Below are 13834 nucleotides of genomic sequence, written 5' to 3'. Positions count from 1 at the left end.
TGGCGGAAGTCTTTTATGTTACGAGGCCTTGTTTGAATCTCGTCATCACAACCGACTGGAGGGAGTACATAGTACTTTATATCCTGTAGAGCGCAAACTGCTCTATGCTATGATATTGGTATTCATTCACGATGGTGGCGCTAAATTCAAAAATCTACGAAGCCTCGACCACGTCAATGAGGTCAACAAAAGGATCATCGCTGCATATGAATATGGTCTCTTAGAGACGAATTTTGATCTCCGTGATCGACACCACGGATGATTCCAACCCAATATCGTATTACTAGATATGAGGCACTCAGCACAACTTCAGTTGTGCTCATACAGTAATCATGATGTTTGGAGATAGTTTGATTTTGGCAAACTTCTTAAAGAGGCTTAGGGGTAGCACGTAGTGTTACCGAAAACGTATATTGCAAGCTGTGCAGTGTTAGATCACCTCAAAAAGAAGTCTACATATTTTTTTTGTTTTGTTTTTTTTTTTACCAAATCTGCCAAACAAACTTTCAACTGCCGTCTAGTAGTGCAACGTTCAACTACCAGCCTATCATAATTTCACATCTACCATGGTTCGTTTATAGTTTGGATGAAGGCGTTGATCATCATAGATACAAGTCAGATTACACAATAACCACTTCCTGTTAAAGTAATACTAGAAACAGCCATGTTATCAGAGCCCACAGTTGCGAATCAAGAGAACGATAATCTGTTAATAGTAACAATACAAAAGGGTTAAGCGCCAAATCATATCATTAATATACTGTTTTTAGACAGAGTAGCCACCCAATCACAAAATCAGAATACTATGTCCAGATTCGGAATCATAGACCCACGATCCACCTGTGGGGGTTATAAAGCTTGACACAAAACGGCTGAGATATCATTGGCTCATTTCTCTCACGAGAGAATTTTAAAGACACAATTCATTTTTTTAATTATTATTGAAAGTATAATTTTTTGGCAAGTAACAGACGTCGCGGTACGGCTCAACCAAATACATGGGCCACTAATATTGAAGCACTCTAGCTCATGTTTGTAAAGTCGCGGCGTATACCATGCGTACTCCATACTAGCGTAAAGTCTACTCAAGCTCTCCTAGTGTACCTACTTACCGTCACACTGCTGTGTGTCAATGAGGACAATGAGACCCAATATGGGATACAAGTTACTACATGGTGGTGTTCCTGTAGCTGAACGTGAACTAGGGGGAAACTACATTTGAGGTCCGTAGTTATTCCAAGGGTTCTAGAGTAATGACAAAATTGAATTCTATTCATTAGCTTTAGTAGTTTCTATTGTACAATTTATACGGCTCAAGGTTCCATTCCCTACATTCATACAGAAAATCCCGGCAACTAGACAACGCGCAGATAAGGTGTCCCATATGTGGCTCTTTATCGCGGCCAGAGACGTCGACTCATAGCTTGACAAGACGCGGAAATCGAGAATGACATCACTGCCCATGCACAAAAGATAACAATGAATCTGGCGTTGCCCCTTCATCTGGGTGAAAAACCATCACTGCGTTTTTCATCCGACAAAACATATTGAGCAGACATTTTTCAATACCCCGATGAGCCTCCAGACTCAAATGGGTGACTATTTCTGTCATTTGCATGACATACTCAATTTTGTGGACACCGGATAGACCAAACTCAAGAAAATATGTGCGTAAGAAAGATAGAAGAGCATGAACTGAAGTTTTTGAGGCTTCCGGAGCTGCAAGAAGGGATATATCTAGTAGCTGTAGAGTATCATCTTTAGTAGTGAGTGGTGAGTGTGTTGGGTGGATATAGCTGAGACTTATCGACTCTTGCATCATGATAGAAATTGAGAACAGCAATTCAAGTCTATCATAGTCCATCAAAGATGATGAAAAGTCGGTATCTGTCTTAAAATCAGATAGGATGAGTAAGACGGCATCATGTAGCGCAGGGAACTTTGTAAGTCCGTTTCCATAGAGATGCGACGACATACTCATCAAATTGCGTATGTCTTGGATGAAGGATATTAGCCATATAGAACGCATGTGTTTGATATCAAAGTCCATTCCCAACATGGCGTTTCGCAGGAAATCCGGACAGGTGATGCTGGAGATATTGTTGGCAGGCGAAAACCAAGATGGTTCAGACATAAGTGATACCCTATATATCATTAGTTTCTTCGGTATAATCAGTTAAATGATAGAGGATGGTAGTTTACAGGCCGACCACCAGTTCTAATCTCCAATCACTGTGGAGCTCGTGAAGACCTCCCCTCGCTTCGATCATTCGCTGTAGCCCGCCACGGTGGATTTTCCATTCTTCTTCGGCACCCCAGTATCTCTGCATGTTTTCTAAATCAGCATATCTTTGGCTTGGGGTTGAAACAAGAAAGACAACAAGTATAGCACATACTTCAAAGGTAAGAAGCCGCACAGTACCCGCAAACGCGTCGTTACTTAACGACTTCTCCGGGTCATTCATCCATTCCCTCAATATCAGAATTGCGTTTGCTTTATATTTTAAAGCCTGAGAGGAATTGGTTCCACAGGTAGGCGCCGTACCACTATAAAGGTAGGCTAGATGTGCCGCAGAATGGGCCATGATCGCATTGAAAGAAGCGGCATTGGAGAGGTCAAGAGGAAACCATACGTCTCGCATGGGGTTGAATTCAGATGCGGGCATCTTCCCAAACATCATTGTTGCATGTGTGACCAGCCCTGTTTCATCAGATCACTATCATTCTAAGAGAGAAAAAATAGAGCCAAGATGGACATACAGTGATTTATTAGTTTATGGTGTTCAGTGGTCAGAGTCACAGGGAAAACGTCAAAAGGATCCAATCTCGATGAGCTCAATGCATAGTTTATCCCAGTTAGAAACTGTGTGGGGATACCTGCTAACACGCGTGATGCATCTACTATCTGTCCGATCTCTTGTGGGGTGGTCGAATTAGTATCCCGTGAGTCGACGGTGTAAGATCTCGAATCTTGCACTCTTTTCTGCGTCGACATACTAGAATTTGACTTTTCCGGCTTCGCACGTAATAGTCTGGTTGTTTGATCGGACAGTCTTATCTCTGTCTTTCGCTTCCGCCGCTCCTGCCAGTGTGTTCGCATAGCATGAGTGCGTGTTTCCGGCTGATTCTTCTCGAGCACGAAGATGAAGCGAGGTTGCCCATTATCGTCGCTCCAGGACGGGCTAGTCGATGCGCGTCTTTGGCTCAAACTGTCGTCCTCCGGGATTTTTGGCAGCGACATTGTTGGTGTCGTTCAGCGCCAGCTTAGATGGCACTTGACCATGTCAATAGAGAGGAGGATAACGAAACCTGATCTCAGTGTTGACAAAATCGAACCATGTTAGACTAGTTGTAGGAAATGAAGTGGGATTATATGCCACTTTTACATGTTAAGTCATTCTGTTAGTTTCGGAAACAAGAAACCAGGAGATGAAAAAAAAAAAGGAAATCATTGCGGCGCTCAATAGGAAGTCGTGATTCTAGCATTGCCCTGAACCTTCGGGCTAGTTCTTGGCCCACGAGTGGACCTACTGCTCTCGGCGTAACAAAATCACAAATTTGAATAATGAGGGGCAAACCTACGGAGCCCATACGTACAAAATTGCCAAAATTCGGTTTCTTACCGTTTGGCATAAGAATTGATAACAATAGATGTAGTAACGTACTCGGTAAGTGGGATGGCCGTGTGAGTTGGCCACTTCCGCCTGAAAACGCGTTCTATATTATCATCAAAGCTTAATTTCTAATTTGAAATAATAATCGTATACAAAAAATTAATTAGAAATACGATTAGGATATCTAGTCAATTTATGTCCTATAATTCTATAGCCACTGCAGCGAAACTGACGTTGTATAGATAGTTAAGAAATTAGAAGCTCTGGTTTAACTAGAGTAGCAGTAATAGTTTAAGATACTTTAATTTGACCTTATAAGTTTTAGATATATAGTTAATTATTTAATTAATGACTTTTAATAGCCTTAATTTATGCTGGCTTATATGCTTTTTGATTATACTTAATTATTGTTTAAATTGATGTAGATCTTGGGGTGTTTATAAGTAAGAAGATTATAAATTGTTGCTTTGATTCGGAGTAGGTGTAGGAGTCTTTAGTTAAATAGAAAGCTATTAATACATTTGATCTGAATTAAATAACACTAATCTAATTATTATAAAGTTATTCTGAAAATAGGTTTAGCTTATATGTCATCAAATGGGTTTCTAGAAATATAGTGAAAATGTGCCGGTCGAGGCCATCCCCCACCCCCCAAGGGTAAGAGTCGGAGCCTAGTAGGAGCCTTAGGTAGAGAGTGGTCTCAGGCAGGAGGAAAAAAAATCCTAACCCGCGGTGCCAGATCTGGGAATAGCCTCAGGGTGAGGCTATAAAGGGTCAAGCCTGTTATATAAGCCCACAAGATAAAACCTTCCCGCGGGTCCTGACAGATACATGTAGATTCCTTCCCCATGTTTGTTGTCTTAGAGAAATGCACCCCTAGATATAAATTAAACGTCTTCGGAAAGGCACGTCACATCAACTATATTATTCTTAGATATTATTTACAATTTATAAAATATAGAGCGTATTTTATAATAATATTTTTTATATTAAAAGGTAGAGAATCCAGAACAGTCAGGTTTGTTTAGTAATACAATACAAAAAAAGTTCGCTTTACATGCAAAGCTTATGGCCAGACTAGCTAGCCAAAAAAAAAACAAGAAGTCGCTTTTCTTTTCTTTTCAAATCGCTCATCTTTCGTGTGTACACATGCATCTCTCATTCATCTCATCAAACGCCGTACCATTTTGGCGCAAACCATGAGCAGAGAGCTGGATCCGGCATGAAATAGAAATGAATTTCTACCGCTTGCCCTTCTTCTTCCCCGCAACAACCTTGAACGTAGCAGTGACATCCTCTTCGGGCTTGGGTTGACTGAATGATTTCTTTGCAACTTCATTCCAGCCACCAGAAGAACCCTTGGTATCTGCACTGACAGGCTCCACGATTCCCTTTTCTGCCAGTTTGCGACGGCGAATGAATTCATCCGCAAAACGGCGGCCGTCCAGTGTCTGAGAATTCGCGTACACAGAGTCTGAAATGATTTCTGCTTCGACAGGCAGAAGTAGCAGTTGCTGGACAAAATCGTCAACTATCATATCATGTTAGCACAAGTCCATTATCAACTTCTTCATTGTTATTTTTAAGACATACCATTGATCCCGTTGTCGAGTCCCTTTCCGAGAGTGATCTTGGCCCATTTCGTAAACTCTTCAGTAGCGCGGTTCGGGTTGGCGGTTGGAATGGTGCCGACTGTGACTGTCCTGATCGGCGCCACTGGTTTTGCCTTTGCTACTTGTGGGACGACCATCGTAGCACTGGCAGAGCGAGCTGCAGCTGGCGCAGCTGGTGAAATTGGCGCAACGACTGGTGGTGCTTTAGCTTTACCTCCGGCGCCCACCGTAGTCCATGCACCTGATGCTGTAGGAGCCATAGGTGAGGCCACCTTGCTAGCAAGGTCGGCATATCGCTTTCCAGCAGCAGCAGCAGCCGCCGCCGACGCTCCAGTAGGGCTGGCTGCAGTGGTCTGTACGACAGTAGCCTGAGCTAATTTCTGCTTGCGAGCTTCCTCTTCTTTTTGAATCTGAGCAAGGGTCTTTGCAGGAGCTGTGGTGGCCTTCGCGACAGGCTTGGACCAAACTGAACTTGCAGTACTAGGGGGCGCAGGAGAGGCTCCACTGGCCCAGTTGGCCGTTGAAGGCAATCCAGGTGCGGCTGCTTGCTGAGCTTGGCTAAGACGCTCCTGTTCGGCTATAAATTGAGCGCGACGAGCCTGGGCTGCAAGCTCTTCTCGTTGAGCCGCGTTTCGTGCTTCTGCTTCCTGGATTTCCTTCAGAGACGGACCCTTTGGTGCTTCGGTGGTATCCTTGGCCCAAGGAGCTATAGAAGTAGACGGGGTGTCAATAGGAGTCTGACTTTGTGAACGTGAAGTCGCAGCAAGAGCGTCAGCTACATTTTGACGGTTCCGCTGGGCTGCTGGCGCAGGTAGGGGCGATGCAGAAGGCGGAGGGGGAAATGGATGTGGAATGCCAGGGTCTCCCTTTACTGTCCAGGCGGCTTCGGTCTGTGCTTGTTTTTGCTGTCTCTGGGCCGTAGCTGCTTTCTGGACTTGCTGTGAAAGAGACAATGGTTCACCGGGTGATACTTCAGATTCGTCGTCGTTTTCCAAAAAATCGTCTTCCTCATCTCCAAGCTGAGCCTGTTCAACTTGCTGTGCCAAAGCAGCTGTCGGGTGAGTCGGTAGCCCTTCTCCGCCCCTTAACGCAAGTTCTTCCTCGTCAGTACGTAGTGCATGAAATTGACGAAGACGCTCTTCGCGAGCTTGCTGTTCAAACAGACTGTCCGGGTGACTCTTGTCATATTGGTCCTGCTCTTGCTGGAGACGAGCACGATCCTGGAGCATCGAGTTAATCTGTTGAGAGTTTACGCCGGCTTCTTGCTGGCGACTGCCAAATGAACTTTGACTATTCAAAGGAAAGGGACCTGATCGGTTTATGTTCAAACGGTCGAGCAATCCCGGCAGTTCATCATGCGATCCAAAATCGGTACCAAGGATCTGCGGGCCCAAGGAAAGAGAATTCTGTCTGAAAGGGGCATCAAAGTAGCCTGGCATAGCCTGTGGAGGTTGAATAGGTCCGTGGATTGGACTGGGTTGGTAACCAGCCGCAGGAGAATTGATGCTTCCAAAACTAGGTTGACTTTGTAGGCTATGTGCGCTGGATTGGTGCTGGAGAGGCGGCTGTATATTGTGTGGTCCACCTTGTAATTGGATTTGCTTCATCATTGCCTGTTGCTGAGCAAGGTGTTCCTTCTGTCTAGCCATGAGGTACTGCTCTTCCTGCTTTCTTCTTTCCAAGGCATTTTGTTGCTCTGCAGTTAATGTCGTTCCAAAGGTTGGAAAACTGTTGGCAAACGGTGGCTGCGCTGCTCCAGTCTGCGAAGGGGCGGTCCAGGCGGCAGAAGTAGGTTCAGGGCCATGAGGAATACCAATCTGAGGCACCAAAAATGGCTCACGAGAGTTACCAATGCGACGTACAAGCTGAGCCAGAGGTTCAAATTCAGGATCTTCCAGTTTCTTGACTTGCAATTCAGCTGTAAAGAAGCCTGCCTTGAACCAGTCATGCATTTCCAATCCTGACCATGGCCCTTGGATATTGCCCTGCGGATCGCGATAAATCCACCGCATGCGATCTGGCATGACCATAGTACGTTGCTGAGCAGTAGGTATTGTACCAGAACTCCCAGCAGACGGAGTTTGACTAGTCTGAGGGCCTTCTCCTGATGCTGCTAGAGGTGTATGTAGCGCACTTGTAGACGAAGTGATAGGTACTTGCGATGAAGCTGACGATGAGGTATTGAGTTCTATTTCGGCATCAGACATGAGCTCATTATGGCGTGCGTCGAATAAAACCCTACCTTGTTGTCTGCTTCCATCGTCTAGACCCTGCATCTGTTCCTGCAATGCAGAAGGGAACAGGGCACCCATTTTACTGGTTCGACCAATGCTTCCTGTATTGCTAAGACCGGCATGAGATCCAAAGAACCCACCCCCGCCAAGACTGGAAAGACTCGGGGATTGCATTTCTGCCACGGAGCCAAAAATAGGATCACCAAACCCAGTGAATGCAGATCTTTCTCGTGTTGGTGTACCAATAGCCCCAGCGGATGGCCATCCACTTGCTCCACCAAGACCAGGAACAGCACCAAGCCCGCCCAAGCCTGAAAAGTTTCTGCCAGGTCCAGCGCTAGAAGTCTGGCTACGGTCGCCAACAGACGTATCCAAGCCAGAACCGGCCCGTCGAATAGACCCAAAAGCAGATGATTCGTCCCGTAACCCACTCAAACCGGGGTGTTGAGTACGCTGAACATCTGAGCCATCCGTGTCCACATCTTCCTCTACCTTTTCGCCTCGAGGGCTCTGGTACGGGTTGGTGTTCGTTGGGCTAGCTGGTTCCAAACCAGGTAGGCCATGGAAGGGGCTTTGAGGATCCTCGCCGCGGCCTATCAATTCGCGGAGACCGGGAACACCAGCCGTCATGCCAAAAGCAGAGAATCCAAGCTCGTCGACGCCAGACGCTACTTCCTGAGACCCTCCAAGAGAGGCACTCCCACTCCGGGCCTCGTCAAACGGATTCGTTTCACTACGGACGGCGCGAGTCTTGACTGGTTCACCCCACGGAGAATGAGAGCGACTCCCCCCTTCATCCTCGGTAAGACGATCTAGTCCTCTTTGCAAGGCCTTGTCTCTCCCGACATCTTCTGAGCTGTCCTTCGACAGGAGACCTTTGAATCTGCTTTCACCGCGGAGGCTACCATAACCAGGCCGTTTTTCAGTCGCGGGACTAGGCTGAGCATTGGAACCGGCAAGTGAGAAGCTACCAAAAGCACCCATTGGCGAATTTTGAGAACCTGAGGGCCATGGAGATGTCGCTCCAGCCAACCCACTCACGACTGGGTTAGTGGTGCTGCGTTTCAACGAGCCAAATGGAGACGAAATGTCTGAGCCTTCCCGACCCGTTATTTCCTTTGCCTTGTCCTTGTCTTCGGGTCTGATTGTAGAGCTCGAATCACGAATGTCGGTTTTGCGACGTAAGAGGGAAGGAGGGGGGGTGGTTGTATTAGGTTCTTCTCGGAAGAAACGAGTGCCACTTGTTGGTGACATTGGATTTCCGGTGGAATCTTGGGTTTCGCGGCGTCGAGCAGGAGGTCGTGCAGAGTTAGGGGATGAAGTGCTGAAGGTGTTAGCATGTGATATGGACGACTTGCGCCCAGTAACCGGCCCAGCATTGTCCTTGGAAGCGCTTGACGGCGGGGGCTTGAGCGGGGAATTGACAGTGGTTGTAAACAGCTGTGAACACGGTTAACAAGACATATGGCAATTCGAAGAACAAATGGCTTACCTCTCTCTCTTCGTCAGTCAGATCTGATAACGCCAACGGTCCATGCAGCCCTAGGTGATCCCAACAGACTTCTGGGCCTGAAGAGGGATCCTTCTGGTCCTCTCGCTTCCCCCAGGCACCGTTTGTAGATGAACTATCTTCGAGCGGGTTCCACGTCGCCAAGAAGTGGTCGCCCATGTTCTTTCCCAACGTTCCTGAATCTCGCTGAGTCTTGAAGATGCTTAGAAGTTGTTCCTTGGAATATCGACTATCGGCAGTAGAGCCGTTGCGAGGCTGGTAGCTGGAACTCAGATGAGGAGGGATGTATGCAGCAGAAGTAGGAGTGGAAGCGGACATGGGTTGGCTACTATCACGAGTATGTGAAAGATTTGTCGCAACAGATGGACGGCGGAACGTTTGAGTTGCGCCGTTCATGCGAGACCGTGTCCTGCAACACGCACAGCCGGTCAGCAATAATTCTCTCATGAAAAACTGGAATTTTGCTGCTTTCCACAATGGGATGAAGCCGAAAGGCGAAAGAAGTGTTTGTGTCTTACCATTCTCCTCCACCGACACTGCTATCTCTCCTAGGGTCTTGGGTGTTGCCAGCAGCCGCAGAGGCAAAGCTTGAAGGTAGTGGCGAGGGCATTGTTGCTACAGTCCAGGAACATCAGATCAGAAGGTGCGGTCGAGAGACAAAATTCTGGGTTGGACATACCAGGTACGCTTCTTCGTGGCGAAAAAGAGGGCGCGAAAAAAAGCGACGGTAGACTCCGCACACGGCACGAACAAAAAATATAGGCCGGAGGGGACAGTAATTGCGAGAATATATGCAACGGAGCTGTAGTTGTAAGCAGCGAACGAGGAGTTGCTCACAACGAATGCGAAGATGCGAACGTGGGGAAGGGCTAGGTTGAGAACGTTTTGAACGAAGGTAGGAGATCGAGAAGAAGATCGAGCCTCGAAATTGCTTCGGTGGTAGCAAGCAGCTCACTCGTTAACTCGACCCAGCGTGGCTGCCCAGTCACGAGCCGGCCGTGGCAGTACCGATCGCACAATGCCACTGGCGCGCGCCAAGAAATCGACAATAATGCAGACCAGCCACTCGCTTTCCTGCCAAACAGGCTGGTATTTTCGCCACCACGTTGCAAATCTGCAGGCGAGGTAGATGATGACGAGGTATAATCTACAGCTGATCAAACTCCATTTGCTAAAACATTGTTTTTTTGCTGTTTTGACACGCCTGCAACTTTGTACGGTCATCTTCAACGGCAATGACGCTTATTGGGTGTTTCTGTGGGGATATGCACGTGATCGTTGCCCTAAGTTGGTAAGAAGTGCGGATGTGCGTGGCAATAAACCGGTCCTATTTGCAGCAGCAACCGGGTTCAAGATGATCATGTATATATAGATTCGTTATTGCTTTTTGCTGTTTTGGAATACAGGACAGAGATATTCTGATCTTTCTATCCAATCAATACTCAACATTCTACAGCGCTTGATATTAAACATCTTCTGGTGTCACTACGTACTATTGTAACTCCTCAATCCTGGTTTGCACTGTTTGCATTGCGGGCCGTCTTTTCTCCAGTTTAGGCATTCGAGGTTATGTCATCGCCGCATGGTAAGTTAAATGCGCCAGGCAAATGGCGACCTACTGACTCTACCCAAAGACATCTCCGCTTAAAGGCAATCAAACAAATAGCCCTTGAAGTCTCACCGTTGTTTTTTACGTGATGGCTGGCGCCGAAGACATCTCCCCAGATACCTCCCGCGTCCTAGATGTTGCGCTCCAGTCAGTGAGGGGCGATGGGCAAACGGAGGCGACCGTAGGCAGTGCCTACGAGCTTATTGCACTTGTGGGCCATGCTTCCATGGTGGCTGCAGGGTTTCGGTTGGTTGGATTGGGTGAAGATGATAACCTTGGTTTGTCTGTTCCGTTTGTTCTGGATAGGGACCAAGGCTGATTGATGTTTTGATAGTTGGAAACACAGATGCAACCGTACTACCGAAAGAATGGAGCGCCCACAAGAACACCTATTCCTTCCGCTATGCACCATCTGAATCGTCGATCGAGTACATTCTCAAAGTTAACCGGCTGGGAAACAATGCGGTGATTATGGGACTGGCTGGGGAAGACAAAGCAACGTCGTTTGACTTGACCGTCGATGATTACATCTCGACAAACGCGTTTCCCCTGACACTAGCTTCTGACGCAGTGGTCACATTGAAGGAAAGTTTCAAATCTTCAGCTCGCCTAGAAGATCTGGTCGGCATGTTCAAAGTCCATGTGATTCAGCGATTCCAACCCCGAAGTGCATTCAAGGAAGCCACGAGAGAGTCAGAGGACCAGCGAGCGACGCAACCTGAAGAGCCTCCCAGGCACGATCCATTGCGAGACGACCAAGGCCCTGTTCCTGCTCGTCCGTATCCGTTTGATGACCCGTTAGCTGCGGCGCCGCGTCGTCCAGGTCCAGCTGGAGATTTCGCACCACCCGGGTTCGAAGATGAGTTCGAAATCAATCGACCACCACGTGGATTTGTGCCGCCGTATGGAGGAGGAGGTGTGCCGAGAAGCGGCCAGCAAGATTTATATCCTCAAGGCTTGGGGCCGTACGATCCCTTGAGGGGCTCGTTCGGACCTGGCGGAGGCGGTGGTGGAATGCACCCAACACCCGACGACCCTATGTTCGGAGGCTCAGGCGGCCAAGGAGGCTACAACCCGCGTGCACCGCCAGGGTCGCGTTATGATCCAGTCGGCCCGTGGGATGCACCTCCGTCTGGTCGAGGGCAGGGCCCTGGGGGACGCGGCTTTGGGCCTGGCGGTTTCGGTTCAGGTGGTTTTGGCGGCGGCGGAATTATTTGATGGGCGAGTATGTAGTCGGCATGATTCCAAAAACCTATGCATGAGTAATGATATTATGGCGTTAGATGGTAGCAAGATTGAACAATTGACGGCAGAGTATTTGTGTTGACACTTGAAGAACAAGCTCGTTCAAAGCTGCGAAGTAGGCGACAAAGTGTAGTGAAAACATGGGCTGCTGCTATGATTGGCTGCCCCTGTGAGTTTCTCGAGATCCTCATACATCGTGGAATTAATAGAGCATGAGCCAGATAGTGTAGAGTAGACAAAATGTTGACTGTTGACAAGTACTCGAGAAAAGTGGAGACGAGCCACCCCGTGTGTGGCGCACGCATGTGGCGTGGCGGCTGTGGCACAACCTGCGCTCTTGTTTCCCCCGTCCAGCCCCAAAGACCCAAGAGCAACCTTGCCTGATCCCTCCAACAAAGCCCGCATCTCGCTCTATGCTCCAGCGATACCGCGCTTACCATAACCAATCCATTTGACCCTCGTGTTCTCGTCCCTTCTTTTACTTTTGCTTCTGTTTTGCTTTATCCTGCTCTATTGCCGTCGGCGGATTGCTATCGTATCAGCACGAGACTGCCACGCCCCGTCCCGTCCGCCCCTCCATTCAGGCCCTGGTGCGCTGACCTCGCCTTGTCCACAACAACACCATGGAGAACAACATGGAAATCGACACAGCGCGCTCGCCTGAGCCGCATCACCTCTCCCCGACCACGGATCCTGGCTCTATACCGACTCTGGATGGGTGGATTGAAAATCTGATGAGCTGCAAGCAGCTTGCAGAGAATGACGTGCAGCGATTGTGTGACCGGGTTTGTCTGCGCACGCTTCATTTGCAAAACTTCCTGCTGACTTTCAATGCTATCTATAGGCGAGAGAAGTTCTTCAAGACGAGTCTAATGTCCAGCCAGTGGTATGTATTGAACGAGCGGTCGGTGCAGCAGGAAGCAAAGCTAACCCGCGTTTGCTAGAAATGTCCAGTCACCGTCTGCGGAGATATCCATGGACAATTTCACGACTTGATGGAGCTATTTCGCATTGGAGGGCCCAATCCAGACACGAACTACCTCTTTATGGGTGAGTAATGACAGACTCCCATGTCTACAGGGCTGACAATTTGGACTCAGGGGACTACGTCGATCGTGGTTACTATTCCGTCGAAACGGTGACCCTCCTCGTTTGCCTCAAGATCCGCTATCCTCAACGCATCACAATTCTCCGTGGAAACCACGAGTCGCGTCAGATCACACAGGTTTACGGCTTTTACGACGAATGCCTCCGTAAATACGGCAATGCAAATGTTTGGAAGTATTTCACCGATCTTTTCGACTACCTCCCCCTTACTGCCTTGATTGAGAACCAAATTTTCTGTCTGCACGGCGGTCTCAGCCCGTCCATTGATACCCTTGACAACATTCGGTCGCTTGACCGCATCCAAGAAGTTCCCCACGAAGGACCCATGTGTGATCTGCTATGGAGTGACCCTGATGACCGATGTGGTTGGGGAATCTCTCCTCGAGGAGCTGGCTACACTTTCGGCCAGGATATTTCAGAGGCATTCAACCATAACAATGGCTTGACGCTTGTTGCACGTGCCCATCAACTGGTGATGGAGGGTTACAATTGGTCTCAAGACCGAAATGTTGTAACGATTTTCTCAGGTAATGCTGATCGTCTTGTACAATTATGAAATGGCACTGGCTAACAAAACTAGCTCCCAACTATTGTTATCGCTGCGGTAATCAAGCTGCGATTATGGAGATTGACGAGCATCTGAAATACACGTTGTATGTCTATACCTTGGTTCCAATTCCTCATTCAGATATACTGACGCTTCCAGCCTTCAATTTGACCCATGCCCCCGAGCGGGAGAGCCGATGGTCTCAAGACGGACACCAGACTACTTCCTTTAAATCATGAATAGACTTAATATCTCGAAGATGATGACAGTTCATTTGGTTTTATACCTGATGGCTCTTTTGCCCTGCAATACCGCAGAGCTTAAGTCGGTAAATTGATGGCGCAGGAATACAAGG

At 48.0% G+C, this 13834-nt stretch overlaps 4 protein-coding genes across 4 annotated transcripts; 2 read left to right on the top strand and 2 right to left on the bottom strand.

The window, feature by feature from the left end:
- Positions 1 to 1453: 1453 nt before the first annotated feature.
- On the bottom strand, positions 1454 to 3241 carry TRUGW13939_05270 (uncharacterized protein; the record flags this gene model as incomplete). The annotated part of the gene is made up of 4 exons (XM_035488434.1): positions 1454 to 2144; positions 2203 to 2324; positions 2397 to 2701; positions 2761 to 3241. 4 exons carry the CDS (start codon positions 3239 to 3241, stop codon positions 1454 to 1456), a joined length of 1599 nt encoding a protein of 532 aa, XP_035344327.1.
- A 1614-nt stretch (positions 3242 to 4855) lies between these two features.
- Positions 4856 to 9581, bottom strand: TRUGW13939_05269 (uncharacterized protein; the record flags this gene model as incomplete). The annotated part of the gene is made up of 4 exons (XM_035488433.1): positions 4856 to 5145; positions 5208 to 8901; positions 8954 to 9380; positions 9490 to 9581. The coding sequence occupies 4 exons, from the start codon at positions 9579 to 9581 to the stop codon at positions 4856 to 4858; spliced, it is 4503 nt and encodes a 1500-aa protein (XP_035344326.1).
- Positions 9582 to 10668: 1087 nt separating this feature from the next.
- On the top strand, positions 10669 to 11798 carry TRUGW13939_05268 (uncharacterized protein; the record flags this gene model as incomplete). The annotated part of the gene is made up of 2 exons (XM_035488432.1): positions 10669 to 10858; positions 10915 to 11798. The coding sequence occupies 2 exons, from the start codon at positions 10669 to 10671 to the stop codon at positions 11796 to 11798; spliced, it is 1074 nt and encodes a 357-aa protein (XP_035344325.1).
- Positions 11799 to 12448: 650 nt separating this feature from the next.
- Positions 12449 to 13718, top strand: TRUGW13939_05267 (uncharacterized protein; the record flags this gene model as incomplete). Its single annotated transcript, XM_035488431.1, has 5 exons — positions 12449 to 12610; positions 12670 to 12711; positions 12770 to 12875; positions 12926 to 13459; positions 13513 to 13718. The coding sequence occupies 5 exons, from the start codon at positions 12449 to 12451 to the stop codon at positions 13716 to 13718; spliced, it is 1050 nt and encodes a 349-aa protein (XP_035344324.1).
- Between the last annotated feature and the right edge of the window lie 116 nt (positions 13719 to 13834).

The sequence above is a fragment of the Talaromyces rugulosus genome, chromosome III, assembly GCF_013368755.1.
Source record: "Talaromyces rugulosus chromosome III, complete sequence".
NCBI lineage: Eukaryota > Fungi > Ascomycota > Eurotiomycetes > Eurotiales > Trichocomaceae > Talaromyces > Talaromyces rugulosus.
The sequence above is the reverse complement of the archived record's forward strand: the minus strand, read 5'-3'. Positions and strand labels throughout refer to the sequence as shown.